Raw genomic sequence first — 19,328 nt, forward strand, 5'->3', positions numbered from 1 at the left:
GCGCGCTAGCCGTTATAACGCACACTAAATATTAGCATGCGCTAAACGCTAATGTGCCTTAGTAAAAGGACCCCTTAATTTCCATGACATCCTATAAATATGCATAGTCCCCCCTTTATTCTATAAAATTGTGGCCTAATTTTACACTGAGTTCACAAATTTGGGTACCCAATTGATAGAATAAGGTCAACTGAATGCACAACTAGAAGTCACCCATTATTGGCTTAGATTGGCGTTGGCATGAATTGGCAGTTCAGCCATGCAACTTCTAGGGGACATGGCTGTGCCTATGAGTTATGCTCCTTTGACATGGCATACGTGTTAGGCATGAAACGGTGAACTGCTGTCATATAATTCATCATCCCGGTGCCTCAATATTGACAACATTTCTTGAATATACTCCATTCCAACAGCGGGGACTATATTCTAGGATATAACAGTACCAGTAGCCTTGTAGAACTGCAAAATATCCTAGCTCAGATGCCCAGAAGAAAATGTGTATTTTGCATATTTTACAAGATATATTTAACTTGAACTTATTATCCTCAAAACTAATCATGATCTTTTAGCTTTGGCCTACCATAATGGGGAAAGGGGGGGGGGGGGTCTAACATCTGGAAGGCAAATATGCAGCAGCCTGGAAAGAGCAGCCCTTGGACAGAAGAGATCTATTACCTGCCTCTGACTGCTTTCAGCACCTTGGACAGAGGATGTGTCCAACAGCCCCAATGCGGCTATACTGTACCAGGGAGTGCTGAAACTCTGAGCCTCATCTTTGCCTCATCTGTTAAGTGCCAATCTGCAGAAACAATTCTATGGGTTGTTATCATTGATTGAACCATGTCATTCTCTTCATGGTTGGTCTGAGAACTTTTCAGCACCCCCTCTTATAGGGCTTTGAGATTGTTTTAAGTAAATGCTTTTGATTTTTACCCTACGATATTACAGACTACAAACCATACTGGGCTTCCTCCGTATTCTTAAAAATCTGCTCTTTAAAACACTTTAAAATGGCTGCAACGTCAGGAAAACAATATACACAAGACTACTTCCAAAATTATTTACTAATATTAGTAAAACAAAATGATACTTTTGTATATAAAAGCATGATAACTAATCTTATTTTCATACTCTGCTTAATTGTAAAACTTTTCTTGATGAAAGCGGATTTAAGAAGGACTTGGGGAAATTAATACAGGCAAGTTATCCAATGAATCAATCTAACTCTTAACCAACTAACATATTTATACACAAATTTCTAATCTCAGGATGCATTTTTAGCAAAAAGACAATTCGTGCTGCATCTGAGTATCAAAACCAGTTTTGTTCTCCTTATTTTCTTGTCTTTTTCTTCAGTTTGTTATCTGGATATTACGTGACTTTTCATTATAAACATTTAATATTCAATACATTTCATTTAGAGCTCATTTTATAGAGATTTGCTTATAAACTACTTCACCCAAGTCATAGACATATTGAATTTGTGTTTATGTAGTAGCTGGAAGGAAAGTGAAGTTCAATTTTCCATGCAAAAGCACGCAACCCCTTCCCCCGAAAACAATTAGCACCCCAGGGACCCAGCTGTTACATCAGCCCCCTTTTAAAATTCAGGCTCTGAACACAAGTGAGAGAGAAAAGAAGCAAGGCGTCACTCCAGTGATCCCAGCTCATTTGCATACTAGGCTCCAGCTTATAAGAAGGACGCGCCGATCCGAGCAGAGAAGCGGGAAGACCTTTTGGACACTGTGCATGTGGCTCCCTGGGACTGTCAGCTCAGCTGCCCAAAGCCAATTCAAGAGGAACCTCTTCGGAGAAGAGAGCAGATTTGCAAGGCAGGTAGGTCATCTGAAAGATTCGTTCCGCTTTTGGTTTTAGCTCTTTCTGAAGACAGTATTGCACAACGGAAGCAAGGTTGTTTCCTTTTAAAAGAAAATAGGAATTTTTTTAATTTGGGTAGAAAGGAACAATAAGGTGTAATTGCTTGAATACGTTTTATTGTGTTCGATACCATTGGATTTACAGTTACAAAGGAGTGCTGAAAAGTTCTCAGCCCAAGCAACTTCCGAAATTCCAATCTTTATTTTGCCACTGAAGCTGAAAAGAGTGTTATCTTATTGCATTTAGTGCCAATTTGCAGAAAGGAAATTCTAAGTTTTTTGGACATTGTTTCAGATCCACCTCATTCTCTTCTTGATTGACCTGAGAACTTTCCAACTTTCAGTCTCTGGTAACCAGAGCGGAGATCCTGATGTCATAATGCCTCATTCCACCAATAAGAGCCACCCTCATTAGTGATGTCACAATGGCTGGATTGTCCTCGACTTGGCTCACTTTTATTACATTCAAGGGGGTGCTGAAAAATTCTGAGCGTTATTTTACCCCTGTAGAGTGTTATCTTATTTCGTTAAGGGTCAATTTGCAGAAACAAAATTCTACGATTTGACAATATTTCAGATGGTCATTCTCGTCTTGGTTGGGCTGAGAACTTTTCAGCACCACCTCCTATTATATACCTTTGTTAGCCCTTTTGAGTTTTACTTAGAAAGACAGCATAGATTTCAGTAAACAGAAAACGAAAGAAGGGTTATTTCGATCAATGACCTCCTCAGCACTGTCCCCTCATTCTGTAACTTTAAAACCATCCGTGCACAAAAATGGTAGAATACAGCACTTACACCGGTGAAAGAACCTTTGCTCAGGTAAGGGTTATTAGCTGAGCCCTCGGCACTATTTTGTAACTTAAGTATATCATCTGCTTAGCCCATAAATGGAAGGACCAAGGGTAGGAGGTGCCCCCCAACCCCTTCCCACCCCCTTCAAAAAACTCTTAAGAAATTGGTAAAGCAAAATGTTTATTTGTCAACTAAACCATTTCTCTATATAGTTTTGTTAAGAATAGCTTTTACCATTTTGCTTGGAATGAACATTTTTTTTATTTTATTTCTATAATTTCTTCCATACCACCTGCAAGCTATCAAAGTGATGTACATTCAGGTCTCTGGTTATTGATCACCCCATTGGTGTTACATTAGTGACGCTCCGTTCCTCGAGTACTATAGTTAGCAATTTCTTGTTTGAGCTCTTTCAGATTGATGGGATGAATCCCATCTGATCTTGCTAATTTATTAGTTTCTCCATTTTCTGTGCTACGTCTTCTAGATTTACAGTGATCTGATTCATTTGTTCTGACTAATCATTGTCAAAGTAGGTTCCCAGTGTGGAAAGACTGAGGCAACAAATTCATTTCTCCCCCCCCCCCCTTTACAAAACCTTAGCGCAGATTTTAGCGCTGGTCGCAGTGGTAACAGCTCTGATGCTCATAGGAATTCTATGAACGTCGGAGCTGTTACTGCCATGGTCAGTGCTAAAAACCATGCTACGTTTTGTAAAAAAAAGGGGGGGGGGTAAAATGAGCTATAATTTACATAAGCAATTAAAATCAAATCATCAGAGAACAAAGACATAGGGGCTCATTTTCAAAGCACTTTGTGTGTCTAAGTGCTTTGAAATCACCTGCACTTTAGAACACAAATGAAAGCTATGGTGGCAATTCTAGAATGTGGCACCTCAGTCTAGATACTTCAATGCCAAGCCCGTAATGTCGATTCTATAATGGCATCTTGGTGCCAAGATCCCACTGTAGACTATCGATGTGAGTCAGCATTGGTGAACCAAAACTTTATAGACCGCATAACAGCCTAAAAAGGATCCAAGCGGTTTACAATATATAGTTCACATTCATTAAGAAAAGAACTCCATTTAAAAATAGAATAAGAGCAAAAGTTAATTTTTTTTTCCATAAACTACTATAACAATCAACATCTCAATAGTAACAAGTCTAATGATAAAATTCTATAACAATCAAATCTCAATAAACCATAACTAATTAATACAGCTAAAAATTTTCATAAAAGAATTCAAACATTACATAAATACAGATCACAGTCCCAGACTCAATTCTCCAATTTGAAAAAGCCAATTGAAAAAAAATGTGCTTTTAAATGTCTTTGAAAATTTATATTCGATTCTTCTTTTCTCAAGTTTATGGGCAAGTTATTCCATAACCACGGAACTAAATAAAAGAATGCACAATCTCTAGTTGACGCAAGTTGTGCCTTTGAGATATGAAGAACGATTACCCTAATGTCATTCAAATAAATGCCTTGGGGCATAAAATAACACCAAGTTAGAAAGATATGATACCCATGTTCTAGAATACTCTCTCTGTGAACTATGTACAGATGGGAGATATGCCTCTTGGTTCACACATATTCTGCCTAAATAAATTCCCTCTCCCCCTCATCTGTCAATCAATGGTGAATTAGACCTCCCCATCACATAACTAATACTTTTTAAATAAGCATCACTGATCCTTCTGAGGAGCCTGGGTAATACTAAAATTTCACGAGTCAGGATGAGCAAAGCAACTTGCGTGAAAAATAAAGTACAAGACAAAATAAGACAACTTCGTTATTTCAACTGTTTATAATCCACCCTTCACATAAGGAACAATTTCAACCTTATATATTAATAAACAACCACACAGTTCTTTGTGTAAAGTCTGTTATTGTTCTAACTCTAAGAGGTAACACCAGACTATCCAAGTAGCTTAAGGTCTTTCAACACATGCCCTGCAATATGTTTGTTTATTTACCATTTATAGACTACGTTTTGCTTTAACATCAGTGCTGAAATATGCACTCCATTCTGTAAACTAAGAAGAAGGGACTCAATGTTGAGATTATTGCCACTCCACAGCTTAAGTGCTCTTTGGAGATCTGGTAACGAGCATTACCCTTTTTTCTGTTTCCTCAGGGCCTAGGGCCATCATGAGACCAACTGGGCTTCTGTTATGTTTTTTCACCTTGTCCAGCATTGATGTGACCCTGGGGCAGACAGTACCTTGGGAAAATGATACCGAGGAGAGGAACCACCTGGATGAGGTCCTGCAGAGAGCTGAGAGCATCATCATCAGATCCATCCTGAAGAAAATAGACGAGGACAATGAAGGTGAGAGAGCTTCAGAGAAGTAGCATGCTTCTCCTTTACCTCTGTAATCCTCTTTTGTTGCAAGTGTTGTGTGACTTGAATGGAAAATATATTATTAGTCTTTACACTCCAAAGCCTGAGTGAGAAAAAATGGAAAATATATTATTAGTCTTTACACTCCAAAGCCTGAGTGAGAAAAAATGTGATCTCTTTCATACTGAACACTCCTGAGTGTCATTTTCATTTCTGAAAGGCTCATTGATAAGGCGCTGAGGAGAGAGGGGTTCAGAACAGGGTGCTGGATTATGGTGCTCATTTTCATAGGAACTTAAGGAACTTTGTAAGTCTGTGTGTTTTAAAAATGAGCCTCTATAGATGTAATGTAATGTAATGTAATTTATTTCTTATATACCGCTAAACTCCGTTAGGATTCTAAGCGGTTTACAGAAAAATAGACAATAGGGTACATTAAAATTATAAGTAAAATAGGTACTTAGATATTCCCTTACTGTCCCGAAGGCTCACATTCTAACTAAAGTACTTAGAAAAATGACAATTAGTAGAGTAATGAAAAAATAAAATAGAGATAGAAGAGAAAAAATAAGAAAATAAACATTCTAATAAGACTACAATAATCTAAAGGACTTTGAAAGGTTGAAAAAAGAGGGGAGATAGGAAATAGAAGCAGAAGGGAGAACCGTTGAAACTATAGAATACTTGGGAAATTTAAATGAAATTGAAATAATAAAATAGGAAACAAAAACCAAGTGGCAAAACAATGAATGAGATTTAAAAATAAAATATCATATACTAAAAAGAAAGTGAAATAAAAAAACAAACAGTCAAGACTGAAGTCCAGCTTGAAATGACTTCACTGCTTTGGTTGCGAAACTTCTCCGGATGTCATCCGATCCTTGTCAGCAAACCGGAAGCCCCAAATCCAGAGTCTCCGGTCATCAACTCGTCTAAGGTATTCACTCTCTCCTCCTGCATGTCAAATTCGCTGAATCTGTCTCCTTTCAGGACAGGCACTGCTCGCGTCTCTCAGACCATTTGCGGCGCCAACCATGGCCTCCCCCTCGTGGTGGCGGTGGGGGTCGCTCCTCATCATGGCCGAAGCTAGCGGCTGCAGCGCCTTCTCTGAGTCGACGCTGCTCAGCAGAACCAAGCTGGCTTCAGGGCCGGGTGCCTCTAGCGGTGGGCGAGCGCCAGGTTGGCTGCCGGCTTCTCGGCAACAGGGGTGACGCCGATGATGGGATGGAGGGGCTGGGTGAGCGATTGCGCCGGAGGCATATCCTTGCCCGCAAACTTCAGCTCCAACTCGGCAATCCTCACCGACGTGACCTGCCCCAACAATGCCCGATAAAAACATCACAAATGCCGTGCCGTCCGTTGCAGCACTCGAAGGGTAATGACGGTTGGGCGCCGCCTCCCCCTTGGTACAGTCCACTCCGCTGGGATCGTCGGCAACTGACATGTCCTCTCCTCTCTTTACTGCCAAACCCAGCCTGCCAAGCTGTGCATCCTGGGTCTCCCCGACTGTCCTCGCTGGATCCACTGCGAGCACCCCAATGCCGATCTCCAACCCCAACCACTAGAGAAGACCCCCAAGACCGCTTCAAGTAGGCCAAACCGTGAAGAAAAGATAGAAGACTCCAAATTTAAAAACAAGATCAATAAAATTGAAAAAATTTAGAAAAAAATATTACAGTAGTGTAAATGTAGGTAATAAAACCAAATTAAATAACAAAAGAAACAGAAAACATAAACATAAACAAAGAAAATGGCGGGAGATACTATAACAGTAACCTAACCCGGCACCATCTTGAAAAAAAAAAAAATAACTTGGGCAGCCCTGGTCTAAAAGAAAGCATCAACAAATAACTGTTTTAAGTAATTTTCTAAACATACCTCTCTCACAACAAATCCGAAAGTGGGCATGCGCAGCAAGGGGTTGGGGGAGGGGCAGAGACGAGGGTGGTGGAGGGACGCCACCGCCCTAGGCGTGTCTCTCCCTTGCTACGCCACTGCTAGGCAGGCAAGGGGCTGGGTGTGACATAGAGAAATGGTGTTTCTCCACTGCTTATCTTGCCCTTTTTTCAAGCTGCGCTAGAGGAGTTTTAGCATGGGCAGGACAAAATAAGAAAATAGATTCAAGGTTTTGAAGGACTGAAAAGGAAAACACAGCCAAAATCTTCTCCAGCCTAGAGAGCTGAGAATGTTATAAAAATGATTTTGCCACGTGTTTTGTTTTCTTATGTATGTATCGTCGTTATCCACATAGATGGTTGACATGCAGGCTACAAGTGTTTGAAAGAAATAAATGTCTAACATCACAAGACGTGTGTAAATGTGTTCTTAACTATTCTGGTGCAGAACGTGACTTGAAGCTGCTGAATGCTATTGATATGCCATGGGTACATGCTTCAACATACAAAAAGATGATGGCAAAGAATGTCTGCTGTACTAACAGGGAAGAAGCAAGTTTTTCACCTGACAGAAGAATTGCCTTACTGGGTCAGACCAATGGTCCATCTGGCCCAGTATCTCATCTTCACAGAGGCCAATCCAGGTCACAAGTAGTAGCAGCGTTCCAGGCCACCGATCTAAGATTTTGCACAACATTTGGCATTCTGACATCTGATGAATGTTAACATTTATTTGAATGAGATAGTCCAAGAACTTGCCCAGTTAAGTTGGGCTGCTGAATCGACTCAGTTAAAGTCAGGCCACACAAACACTTTGTCCTACAGTTAACTGAATATAATTGCATCCCCTTCATACCTCTCTCCTCTTCTTAAAAATCAGTCTGCAGGCTGTAATTTAAAAAGCTAAGATTTGCTTGGATGACTCCCAAAATTACCCAGACAATGTTTTTAAATATTGGCCTTGCTGTCAGCATTAATTGGGCACCTGCATGCTGTTAATGGCAGACTAACCATAATGACTGTGTAGCTTGGAGTCTCCTAATGATCCTGTAATAGTTTTCTTGTTTCAATTTAATTGGAAGAATTTGTGATGTTACCTCAATGATATCTCCATTAATCAGACTGCACTCATGGTTTCATTGTTCCAATTTATTTCCCTGCCTAGAACCCAATGCTCCACAGTTTGAGTGGTTCTCCAAAAGACAGCATCCCGGCAAGAGATACCTAGAGGACCTGGAAAAGAGGCAGCATCCAGGAAAGAGAGAAGAAGGGGAAGAGAAGTCTTTTTTGGAGATCCGGAAGAGACAGCATCCCGGGAAAAGAGAAGAAGATGATAGTAATGGGCTGCTGGAGATGCAAAGGAGACAGCATCCAGGCAAAAGGTCCTTTCTGGATCATTACTTGGATAACCCCAGCACTCAGATGACGTCTTTAAGTGAATTATGGAAAAGGCAACATCCAGGGAAGAGGACCTGGGGGTTCAGTAAGCGTCAGCATCCTGGCAAGAGAGAGGAGAATGAGGATCTGGAAAAACGTCAGCATCCGGGTAAAAGATACCTGGAGTCCGAAAGCCTTGATTATAACCTGCCCTGTGACACTCGGGAGATCTTTGACTGCAACAAAGCTGGCTTATTGCTGGAACTGTTAGATAATGTGAACAAAGGCAGGGAAGAAGAGAAGCGGCAACATCCAGGTAGGAGATCTGAACTGGAAGGAGATTTGATTGCTCAGGAGTAACATATACTCATTCCATTTTTTTCTGAATGACATGTTAGACCATGAAAAGTTCTGTTTCCCCAGCTCTTTCTGCTTCTTCGTTCCCTATTAATGGCTTCCTTCTTCCTCCCTGTGTGTGCCCTACAACTCTTTCTGCTATGTCATTCCTTTCCTTCTCTCTTTAGTTCATCCTCCACATTCATAATGTGCTTTACACAAAGAGATACATTTTCTTTAACCCATGCTCATGCTCACAAGATAATAAAAGGAAAATGAAGTTATCAAGTCTCTCTCCCCCCACCCAAACTTCAAACTAACCTTGAATAGACGAGGCATAAGTAACTTGGTCAAAGTCAATGGATAAAAGAAAATTGGGAGGTGCGAGACAGTAATATGTACTTTCAAGCCTCATAGCTACACTTGGCAAGCGAGAGTCTCAACTTCCTTCTACTTTGAACTCCTGAAATTAAAAGATGATGTTATCATCCAGTGAGGAGCAGCAAATCCACGTGAAGGATCTTTATAATCTCAGCCCTGGTTTGTGGGTGGCCAGTCATCCTACAAGTCATATATAATGAAGCCCTTTCCTCCTAGATACCCCGTGCAGTATGCTTATATGATGGATAAAGAAGATTTAAGTACATAAGAATTGCCACTGCTGGATCAGACCAATGATCCATCGTGCCCGCAGTCCGCTCCCATGGCGGCCTTTAGGTCAAAGACCAGTGCCCTGAGTCTAGCCTTACCTGCGTACGTTCTGGTTCAGCAGCAACTTGTCTAACTTTGTCTTGAATCCCTTGGTAGCTGGATAGTCCAAGCAAGGTGTGGATGGTATAATAAGGGGTTAAAAGTTATCTTGTTACATTGACTAACCCAATTAACTTTTACATTTTATTTCTGGAGTGTATGAGAAAAGTCCAAAATACATATTTCAGCCTATTTTAGAAAGGCAGCAAAGGCAACACTGTGTCTTTATGAGATACTCCCCGAAAGATTCTCAATGGTGGGCGGAGACCACTGGACATATTAATCCCTACTCCAAAATAGGTTTAGTAGTGTGTGTGTGTGTGTGTGGGATGCAGCTCATACACATGAAGCAGGTTTTACTCCAAGAAATACTTTCTTCAAGTATTTTGAATAGCTGTTCCTGCTGGAAACACAGTGAAATCAGATTTAGGTCAAAGAAAAATCCTATGGACTTGTCCCAAGCTATCGAAACAGAGAAAAACGAAGGTGCACCAGCAGAGCTCCATGTGGGGGTCTTGGAGTGAGGGCCACTGGCAGAATCTGTAAATGGAGGTTTTCAATACTGAATGAGAGAGACATGATAGCAAAAGCATCTCCTTCCTGCCCTGCAAGGCCCAGTCTCACTGTTAGTTCTAAACTGGCTGAGCTGCACGCGAGTGCTTTGCTTAATGCTTTTCCTTATTGATTTGGATTTATGAACTACCTTTATGAAGAGATTCCATAATCATGGTATCAGCTGGCTTTAGCTTCATAGGTGCTAAAACTAAGCCCCTGAGTCATGTAAAACCAGACAAAGTGAAGGTTTCCAAAAGGAATCCTTCACTACTCCATATTCTACCTTGAAAACTAAAGTTGCAAAGACCCCCCTCCTGCCCCACATTTGCCAATTGAAAGAAAAAAAAGATATTTCTGACACTCTGGACCATGAAGCAGCTTTTAGGTAGAATAGATTATGGTCCATTGATGGGACCCCCAGAATGCAACTAGCCAGCCTAAGCTCCTGTTTGGGACACTGAAATTCGCACTAAAATAGATCTGCCTTTGCAAAAACTTCTCTTTCTGTGCTCTAGCAGTCTCCTTCCAGAAACGGACTCAATCCGTACGGTCTGAAGCTAGTAGCAGCTCTCTTAGATCAGTGAACCACTCGGTAAAAGAGTTCTACCCATTCTGGCCATCATATTCGTAAATAATCCAAAAGAAAGGAAACCCAAATCTATGTTCTTTCTTCTGACTCAAAGTTCACGAAATGTGAAAAACTATTTTTCTAGGGCGCAATCTTTTCCATGGCGTGTGTTATTAAAAGGGCATGCGCATGCCCTTAATGCGCTAAACACTAGCCTTATGTAATGATGTAGTGAGGTTGAGAGGCGCCCCTCCCCCACCGATCCTCCTTCCCTTCCCCCATTCCCCTAGTTGTTCACCGCTGCAAGTAGCAACTTCAGTGTGCTCCTAGCAACCCCGGTGGCTCTCCCTCTGATGTCACTTTCTATGTGGAAGTGATGTCAGCAGGAGAAGTATGAGGGAAGGGGGGCACGCACGTGGTGAGGGGAGACGTGGGAAGAGGTGGAGGGGGGCGGAGAGCAGGAGGGGTGCTGGTTCCCCCACCAACATGGCATCCGGGGAAGACCACCCCCCCTTATTACGCCACTGGCCGTATGTGTAGAAATTTTAAACGTTTCAACATTGAACTTTGGCTAGTATTCTATCCTGGAATCCTAGCCCCCAGATGCCCTTATAGAATAGGATCTTACTGTACATCCTCAGTGCACTTATAGAACTGTCCCTAAGGACCAGATTCTGTATTTGGCGCCTAAGAAAGATAAGCGCCTATTGCATGTCTGTTTTGTGCCTGTAATGTCAGCCAGGGTTTTAAAGGGCTACATTATAGGTGCCTAAATCCTTTAGAGAATCATGTCTCTTGGCGCCTACCTACACACGCCTACTTTGGAATTAGGCGCCATGTGATAGGGACCTATCTTTTGTAGAATTGCGCCTAAGAAGATGGGCGCCTATCCCAATTAAATTGTATTTTTTTTTTTCAGTTATGAGCTTGTTAAATCTCTTTATTGAAGCCAATTTACTAATTCAATTAAGAACCTACCTTTAGGTTTCTTTTTCAAATTTTCCCCTGTTTATTCTGTATAGAACTATTTTAATAATGAAGTTACTGCTCTGTACATATGGAACCGACCGTCTGTTTGTCTGTCTGTTATAATAATAAAGGATTCATCTGCAATAAATGTGTGTGAATCCTCAATTGTCCTGCTGCAGGTGTGTGGAAGGCTGCTTCTCCTGAGCAGGATGACAGCGCTACAGCGAACATTCAATCTCGATGTCTGGACAAATGATAATGCTGAGGAAGGTCTTGCCTCACCAATTTGCTTGACTTCTTTGAAGGTGTGGATAAAGGCGAGCCAGTTGATGTAGTGGATCTAGATTTATAGAAAGCTTTTGCCAAAGTCCCTCATGAGAGGTTCCTGCGAAAATTAAAGAGTCATGGGATAGGCAACAATGTTCAATTGTGGATTAAGAATTGGTTATCAGACAGGAAACAATGGCACTTTTCTCATTAGATCCTTAGCCAAAGTCTTAGAACCAAAAGCTCTTAATGTTCTAATTCATTCTACCATGGCATAACTCAGAAAGAAATAAGAAGGTTACAAATTATACAAAATACTGCAATAAAAATTATTATTAACTCCCCAAAATACGATCAAGTCATTCCTCTTTTACAAAAAGCACACTGGCTACCAGTTTCACACAGAATTGCACTGTTAACCTTCAAAATTCAACAAACCAACACACCAATATTTTTACATCATGATTTGATACCATATTCTCCAGCCAGATCTTTAAGATCAACAGATCAGCATTTGCTGACCATCCCATCTTTGAAAATAATAGGCACCAGAAGAGCTACAACGTTTTCAATCATAGCACCCCAGTTTATCTGCGTGGTGAAACTTCTCTAGAAAAATTTAAAACACATTAAAAAGCCACCTATACAAAGATGCATTTGAGTCATAAACAGGGTAATTCTTTTATCAACAATCTCAGGCTCAAAAACTTAAACCTAACCAGATCTATATATAGGTCACAACTTCTCCCTTTCACTTTTAGACCTTGCTTTAATTACCCTCCTGTTGTTGTTTTTCCTTAAATGTTCTTCTACTTTCTTTAACAATTGTAGTTCACTCCTCTTTCCCTATGTACCACTAATTAATTGTGTACATTGATTGTTTACCTGTATAAATTGTTTTATTTTGTTCCCCCCCCCAAAAAAACTTTTATTGTTATACGCATTTAAAATTTTTAATATTGCGTTTATATCAAAATTTTAATAAACTTTAAACTTGATAACAAATACTCGTGCATTGTTCTCCCCAGAAATTTTTTCCAGCTGTGTGGGGTGGGACGGGTAAATTTGGTGGTGGGGAAAATGAAATGTGCACTATTTTAATTAATCATTCTTATTTTCCAATGCTCAATATGACTTCCTTTAAGGTTTGACACTTAGGCAGTGTTCCAGTAGCATTTAAGCCACCCTTGAAAAAAAGTAATGCAGATCCTCTTATTCCAAATAACTACTGGCCAGTATCAAACCTTCCATTTCTTTCAAAACTACCGTACTTGAGTGGTATTCAACCAACTTCAAACTCAAGTTGAATCTAATGCCTGCCTTAGGGCTCCTTTATAGCAATTCTGCCACAGCAAATGCACTGAAGCCCATAGGAATTGAATGGACTTTGGTGCATTTGCCATGGGAGAATTGCTACTATAGCTTTGTAAAAGGGGCCCTTACTGAGTGAACTCCACAGTCACCTAGACCAGTGTTTCTCAACTTCTTCAAGTCTAACAAATACCAACCAAGTACTCCAGCCCAAGCCCCCATTATAATAGTACTTGTAATGCAATTTCTTCCATTCATTTTTCATGTACACACAATATAATCTTATTAATTCATAATGGTAACTACAAAATTTTAATAAAAACCCACAAAGCACACTGTATGCAGAGAAAATGTTAATTATCATTTATATTTGTTATATTTTTCAAAGAGGTCAGGGCAGATGCCTTTAAAATATGCAATGTCATCTCAGTAACAACTATAGAAGAATAGACAGCAGATTATAAATTCTGAAAACTGATACATTTCGATCACTAAATTGAAAATAAAATCATTTTTCCTACCTTTGTTGTCTGGTAATTTAATTAGTTTCTGGGAGGAATTCCTTCTGACTGTGCATTCCCTTCCCCCAACCAACATTTCTCTCTGTTCCTCCATAAGTCCAAATTTTCTTCCTCTCTCCTCCACCCCTATTGGCAACATGTCTCCCTCTCTCTCCCTTCTATATTATGATCTTGCATCTCTCTGTTCTTCCTCAGGGTCTCTCTCCCTCTGTCTCTTCTGTCTGCACCTCCCATAGTCCAGCATCTGCCTCCTGTCTTTCCCCTTTGGTCCAGACCTATCTCTCTCTGTCTTTCTTCTGCTTACAACACCCCCCATGTCTACCATTTGTCTCCTTTCTCTACTTCTCTCTTCCTTCCTCCCTGGTCCAGAATCTTTCCACCTCTCTGCAGTCTCTCTCTCTTCCCTCTATACACCCCTGAGTTCAACATCTGCACCCCCCTCTTCTGCCTCTTTGTTTCAGGTTTCTCCCTCTCTCTATCTTCCTTCTAACATTTTGAGTCCTCCCACCTTTGATCCGGGTCTTTCTGTCTCTCACACTCTGTCTTCCCCCTCTACGGGGCCTGGCATCTCTCTCTCCTCAGTTCAGGGTGTTTCCCTATGTACTCCCTCTAGTCCTGCCCTGTCTTCCCCCTCCCTTTTGCTTTCCCATCCCTCTTCAAGGTCTTTTTCTGTCTCCCTCCCTCCCCCCCCGGTGTCCAGATCCAGTGTCTCTATGGCAATCCCAATTCCACTAGGGCCCTCGCAACGAGCAGGGCCTCAGCTGCTTCCCACACCCAGCGAGAGAAGTCATCTTCCACACTGTGACCGCCGCTTATCGAGGACCAATCTTTAAAGCTAATTAAGGCAGCCTGCAGAGCGAACCTAGTAGGCTGCTGTTGGCCTCCGTAGCACGTTAAGAACATAAGAATAGCCTTATTGGGTCAGACCAATGGTCTCTCAAGCCCAGTAGCCCGTTCTCATGGTGGACAATCCAGGTCACGGTACTTGGCCAAAACCCAGGGGTGGGACCACGGCAAAGGGAATGAGGCCAATGGCAGCCTGCTAGGTTCGCTCTGCAGGCTGCTGTAATTAGCTTTAAAGGTGAGACAGTGAGACTAAGGGGGAATTGCCTGGCTAAAAGACGCTAGGGAGAACACTGCTCTTCTTGGTTGGGCTGAAGCAACACATCGTAGTTGCAAATGAAGGGTCATGGGGCACTAGCAAAGCTGAAAAGCATACAAGAGGAAACAGACTCACAAAATTATCCTAATGATTTTAGTCTGCAATTATTTATGAAAACCGATCAATTGTATATTCTTCACAGCAATTCCATGCAGTTCCATTTACCTGTATCAGATTGTTTTTCAATGCATATTATTTTCATTTGCAAAATTCTACCTGTCCATTATTCTGAAATGTCCCTTCTGAAATTCTGTGTTGCTAAAAGTTATGAAATGAAGAGTAAAGTGCATTTCCCACCACCTTATACAATTGTTAACCTGCTAAAGTCATCCCTCACTCACCACTACCTGCTTAAGTATTTGATATCAATTTGGGATGACAACATAGGAAAGTTATTTTTGTTTGAACACTGTCAAATTGTGTTAAAATCAAACTAATCCTATTGATAGTTCAATTAGCAAACTAAGTTCCCTAAATTTAAACCTTTCAAACATCAATTTTGAGTCAATTTGATTTATATCCAGCTAGAATACATACAGACCTAATTCCAACGTGATTGCTAAGTCCACTTGCACAGAGATGAACGATTTGGAAGGAAAAGGCCAGTAAAATACTAATCTAAAATGGGAGCCCTATTTACTACGAACTCCTATTTTTCCATTGCCAATACAATTGTTAGTAACTAGGCCCCTCCTGTTACCCTCTTCCTTCTGAAAGGTCAGATTAGTTTAAAGCTTGTTTACATTTTAGGTATTGCCTTTCCCCTCAGTAGCCAAACTGCCCAGCACGTCCACAACTCCTCTGCTAATTCCCCTTTCTGCAGAAAAGGAAGCCTGGATTTTGGCAATGCACTGTGAGAAAGGAAAAGCAGTGAGAGCACACAACCCCCACAAGCTGATAAGTACACGCTACTCTCTACCCCCACCGTGCCCGCAAAATCAACCCAATGAACACAGGGTAGCCTAATTATCCTTTCAGCGCAGGCTAAGCTATTTATTTAGCCTCTCTATGCTTGCAGCTTGCCCATCCTGCCATCCCTCGAGGTGGCCCGTCCGTTTGGAGTGCCAATGCACGGATTGTGTTGGTTGCTGCCGCACCCCTCCGGCACTAATTAGGTGCACTCACCTTGTGCAGCTTCCACATGGCCCCTGGAATGTTTGCCCAACTCCAGGTACTGGTAGCAGACGGGCATCTGCAGTACATGCTGTGGTTCTCCAGCTCGTGGACCATGCAGGTAGCGATCTTGCAGGGGCTCACTCGGCCCTGAGTGGGGGTCACCAGATGGTGCTTAGCCAGAGGCCCGCGAGGCAGGTGGCAGGGCTCACAGTAGAAGACATCACACAAGTAAAGCTTAATGCGGTATAAACTGGCCTTCTTTTCTTTACAGCTCTAATACTATTGCATTAATTTTTTTTGCATCCAAAAAGGTTCGAAGCTGTTCTGGCTTAACAAATACATATTTTATCTGACATTTACTTGGATAGGATAACAAGAAATTTGCTCCCATTTTTACAGCTTCTTCCCTCAAAATTAGAAACAACTTTCTGCGGTCCTGTGTTATTTTAGTAACATCTGGGAAAATTCTAATTTTTTGTCCCTTAAAAAGACTATGGGGAAATCGAAAAAAGGCCTTCATAATTAAATTCAGGTCCTGCTCAAAAACCAGTGAAATAACCAATTTCCTCCTGAGAATTTTCTAATAAGATGCACACAGTTTGTATACAGCACAGACAGCTGAAGAGCAGATCTTCAAAGCCCTATGCAAGTGTCCCTCTGATAGTCATAACAGCATGGAAAGCAGATTTTCAGCAGAGTCTCATGCGACCATCACACATCTAGAAGTTGTAAGAATGTGATACACAAGTATGACAAATGAAATGATACATGTAGAGAATGAATGAAATAGATAGCTGAAGGCAGTAGAGAGGGTGCTGCAGGGCAGGAATGAGGTGCATTGGCAGAGCTCTGTGTATGAGGGTCTCCGTACCAGGGCAGGAGTGAGATGCATTGGCAGAGGGATCTCTTTGTCTGTGTGAGGGACTGAGAACTGGAACAGCAGAGCAGAAAGGAGACGCGTTGGCAGAGAAAGTATACTAGAAAAGGAGGAGATGCTTTGGAAGAACTGTGTGTGTGAGAGAGGGTCTTGGCACTGACGATGTTGCGGGGCAGGAGCGAGGTGCATTAATAGAGCTCTGTGTTGGGGGCGGGGGGAGGCTCCATTCACATCTCACTTGCCCCTAAGCTGATTTTTGACTGCCTTCTCTTCCTGCTCCAATCTTTATTCCTCCCAGCATGATATGAGCTCTCCCTCCTATTAGAGCTTTTTATCTGCTTTCTGGAGCTAGTGGACCCTGTGAAACTCTGGAGTCCTGTACGGTACATAGTTATTGTTTATTCTGAACTTATTTGTAATAGAAGTCAAAGGAGTTCACAAATTAAAATTCTAAAACCAAATAAAGGGGGTGGGGAACACCCTCCAAATTAACCATAGTTCAGGTTAAAGCCTGCACCGGAGAAAGCAGATGCAGCTCCCTCTTTAAAGTCATGGCAAAAGACACCTCTAGGCACAGATCAGCCATCGGAAATCCATCCCTGGCCATTGCCCAGAGTCACTGCTGTCAGACAGAGGAGGAATGAGAGCTGTGCCAAAAGATCTGCGATGGAACTTCAAGTCTTCCACTTTTCAAATCAAAAAAGCTGAGTTATCGATGTGAGCTATGCAGTCCTTTGCAGGTAAAGTGACGCTTTTATCAAGTGGAATTTATATTTCCTCTATCACACACACAAATCTCAATGACTCGGGGCCTCTTCTTTCAAACGGCACTAGCAGTTTTTAGTGCAGAGAGCCACGCTGAATGGCCTGCGCTGCTCCCGACGCTCATAGGAACACTATGGCCTCCTTTTAGGAAACTGTGATAACAGTTTCTAGCACGGGGAGCCGCACTGAATGGCCTGTGCTGCTCCAGACGCTCATAGAGTTCATATGAGTATCAGGAGCAACGCGGGCCATTCAGCGCAGCTCACCGTGCTACAAACTGCTAGCGTAGTTTAATAGAAGAGAGGGTTGGTGAGCTTGAGGCAATAAAGAAAACAGCCACATCTACATAGCAAAATACAAAAATCAAGTTGAAGACAAATTGTGGGTGAGAAAATAAAATTAAAATAATAAAATATGCTGAAACTACTGGAAAAATATCTATATGTGTAATATGAAATACAGTGGAACCTTGGTTTACGAGCATAATTCATTCCAGAAGCATGCTCGTAAACCAAAGTGCTCGTATATCAAAGCAAGTTTCCCCTTCGTAATGAATAGAAACTCGCTTGATTTGTTCCCCCCTCCCTCGAGGCCACTGGCGCTGCTCCACTCCCCCCCCCCGGCAATCTGGCATCCCCCGCTGATCTACCAAACACCACCCCTTACTCTGATTTGGCACCGACACCAGCACCAACGCACAGGACATACCGGTGCCCGAAGATCCTCCCTCCTGGCTGGGCTGGGCCTTGAGCATCTGCGCATGCTCAAGGCCTTCTGGTTCTCGCTCTAAACGAGAACCAAAAGAGATGAGCGAGAAAAAGAAACGGCGTATGCCCGAAGACATTGAAAAATCCCCAAGGGCTTCCCTTTGAAAGCTGCAGTAGGGAGTCCCCTGCGAGAAATGCACCAAAGCCCCTAGGGACACGCAAAGAAAAGACTTGGCCCTCTTCTATTAGCGCGGGGAGCAGCGCCGGCCATTCAGCGCGGCTTACTGCGCTAAAAACTGCTCTGGCAGTTTCGTAGAAGAGGGGGTAAGTCAATACAGAAAACACTCAGAAATACAAAATAAACTAAAAATCAACCTGTAGGTGAATGGTGGGCGAGAAAATCAACATACAATTTAAATAAGCTGAAACTGATGGGGAAAATCTATGTATAATAGTAATGTACTAATATCACCAAGAGCCAGTGAATGTGAATAGGCTTTTAAGCCAAAGATCCAGTATTTCCATTATAGTGTCGCCATCTGGTGGAAACGGTAAAAATAGACAAGGAATGTGAATGGAAAAAAGCTGTATTAAATAAAACTTTCAATAAATTTTCAAGGAAAAAAAAAAGAAAAGAGTTGTAATATGTAAAGTTTAAAAAAGGCAATCTAATCAATATCAGCATTCAGACCATATTAAGCTGCTAACGGAGTCTCTTTTGTTCCCTATGTTAAATATTGTTGCCATTCATGCTTGGCAGGCGAGGCTTCCTATTGTCCATAGGAGAAAGAGGAATGTAGGTGAGATCTTTTCACCTGTTTGAGCCACTCAGCTACCTGCACACACTGGCCAACGAGCCCCGGTTGCTGCTCTGTGTGCAAATATGTGGTAGGCGACGTTTGCAAGCTGCCATAGGTGCCGGGAGCAGAGAGAAGAGCCATGTGAGCTTGCAAAGATGGCTAGCACTAGCCATGTTCTGGAGGCTGCTGCAATTGGTTCAATTGATGGTGGGAGGCCAGGGGAAAGCAGGACAGAATGACTTTCCGACTGCCACTCCCCACTCGCCCGGCCAGCAAGAGGGGGGCGAGGGGGGAGGGTGAGTGGCGGAATCGGGAGGCCGATGTTTTTTG

The 19,328-nt window shown here is 42.0% G+C and overlaps 1 protein-coding gene and 1 long non-coding RNA gene across 2 annotated transcripts; one reads left to right on the plus strand and one right to left on the minus strand.

Moving 5' to 3' along the window:
- Nucleotides 1-1,046: 1,046 nt before the first annotated feature.
- On the minus strand, nt 1,047-5,075 carry LOC117351409. Its single transcript, XR_004537399.1, has 2 exons — nt 4,903-5,075; nt 1,047-1,919 (listed from the first exon to the last, which is right to left on the minus strand). It is a non-coding gene; the product is annotated as an uncharacterized LOC117351409 (long non-coding RNA).
- On the plus strand, nt 1,696-10,944 carry TRH (thyrotropin releasing hormone). The gene is made up of 3 exons (XM_033926640.1): nt 1,696-1,836; nt 4,816-5,010; nt 8,083-10,944. The coding sequence occupies exons 2-3, from the start codon at nt 4,830-4,832 to the stop codon at nt 8,652-8,654; spliced, it is 753 nt and encodes a 250-aa protein (XP_033782531.1). The 5' UTR covers nt 1,696-1,836; nt 4,816-4,829; the 3' UTR covers nt 8,655-10,944.
- Nucleotides 10,945-19,328: the final 8,384 nt, after the last annotated feature.

Source organism: Geotrypetes seraphini, chromosome 17 (genome assembly GCF_902459505.1).
Source record: "Geotrypetes seraphini chromosome 17, aGeoSer1.1, whole genome shotgun sequence".
NCBI lineage: Eukaryota > Metazoa > Chordata > Amphibia > Gymnophiona > Dermophiidae > Geotrypetes > Geotrypetes seraphini.

Excerpts from the sequence above, each read along its gene's own strand:
- TRH (XM_033926640.1), top strand. The coding sequence starts at position 4,830 with ATGAGACCAACTGGGCTTCTGTTATGTTTTTTCACCTTGTCCAGCATT. Across the intron at positions 5,011-8,082 it reads AATAGACGAGGACAATGAAG|AACCCAATGCTCCACAGTTT; the intron begins GTGAGAGAGCTT and ends TTCCCTGCCTAG.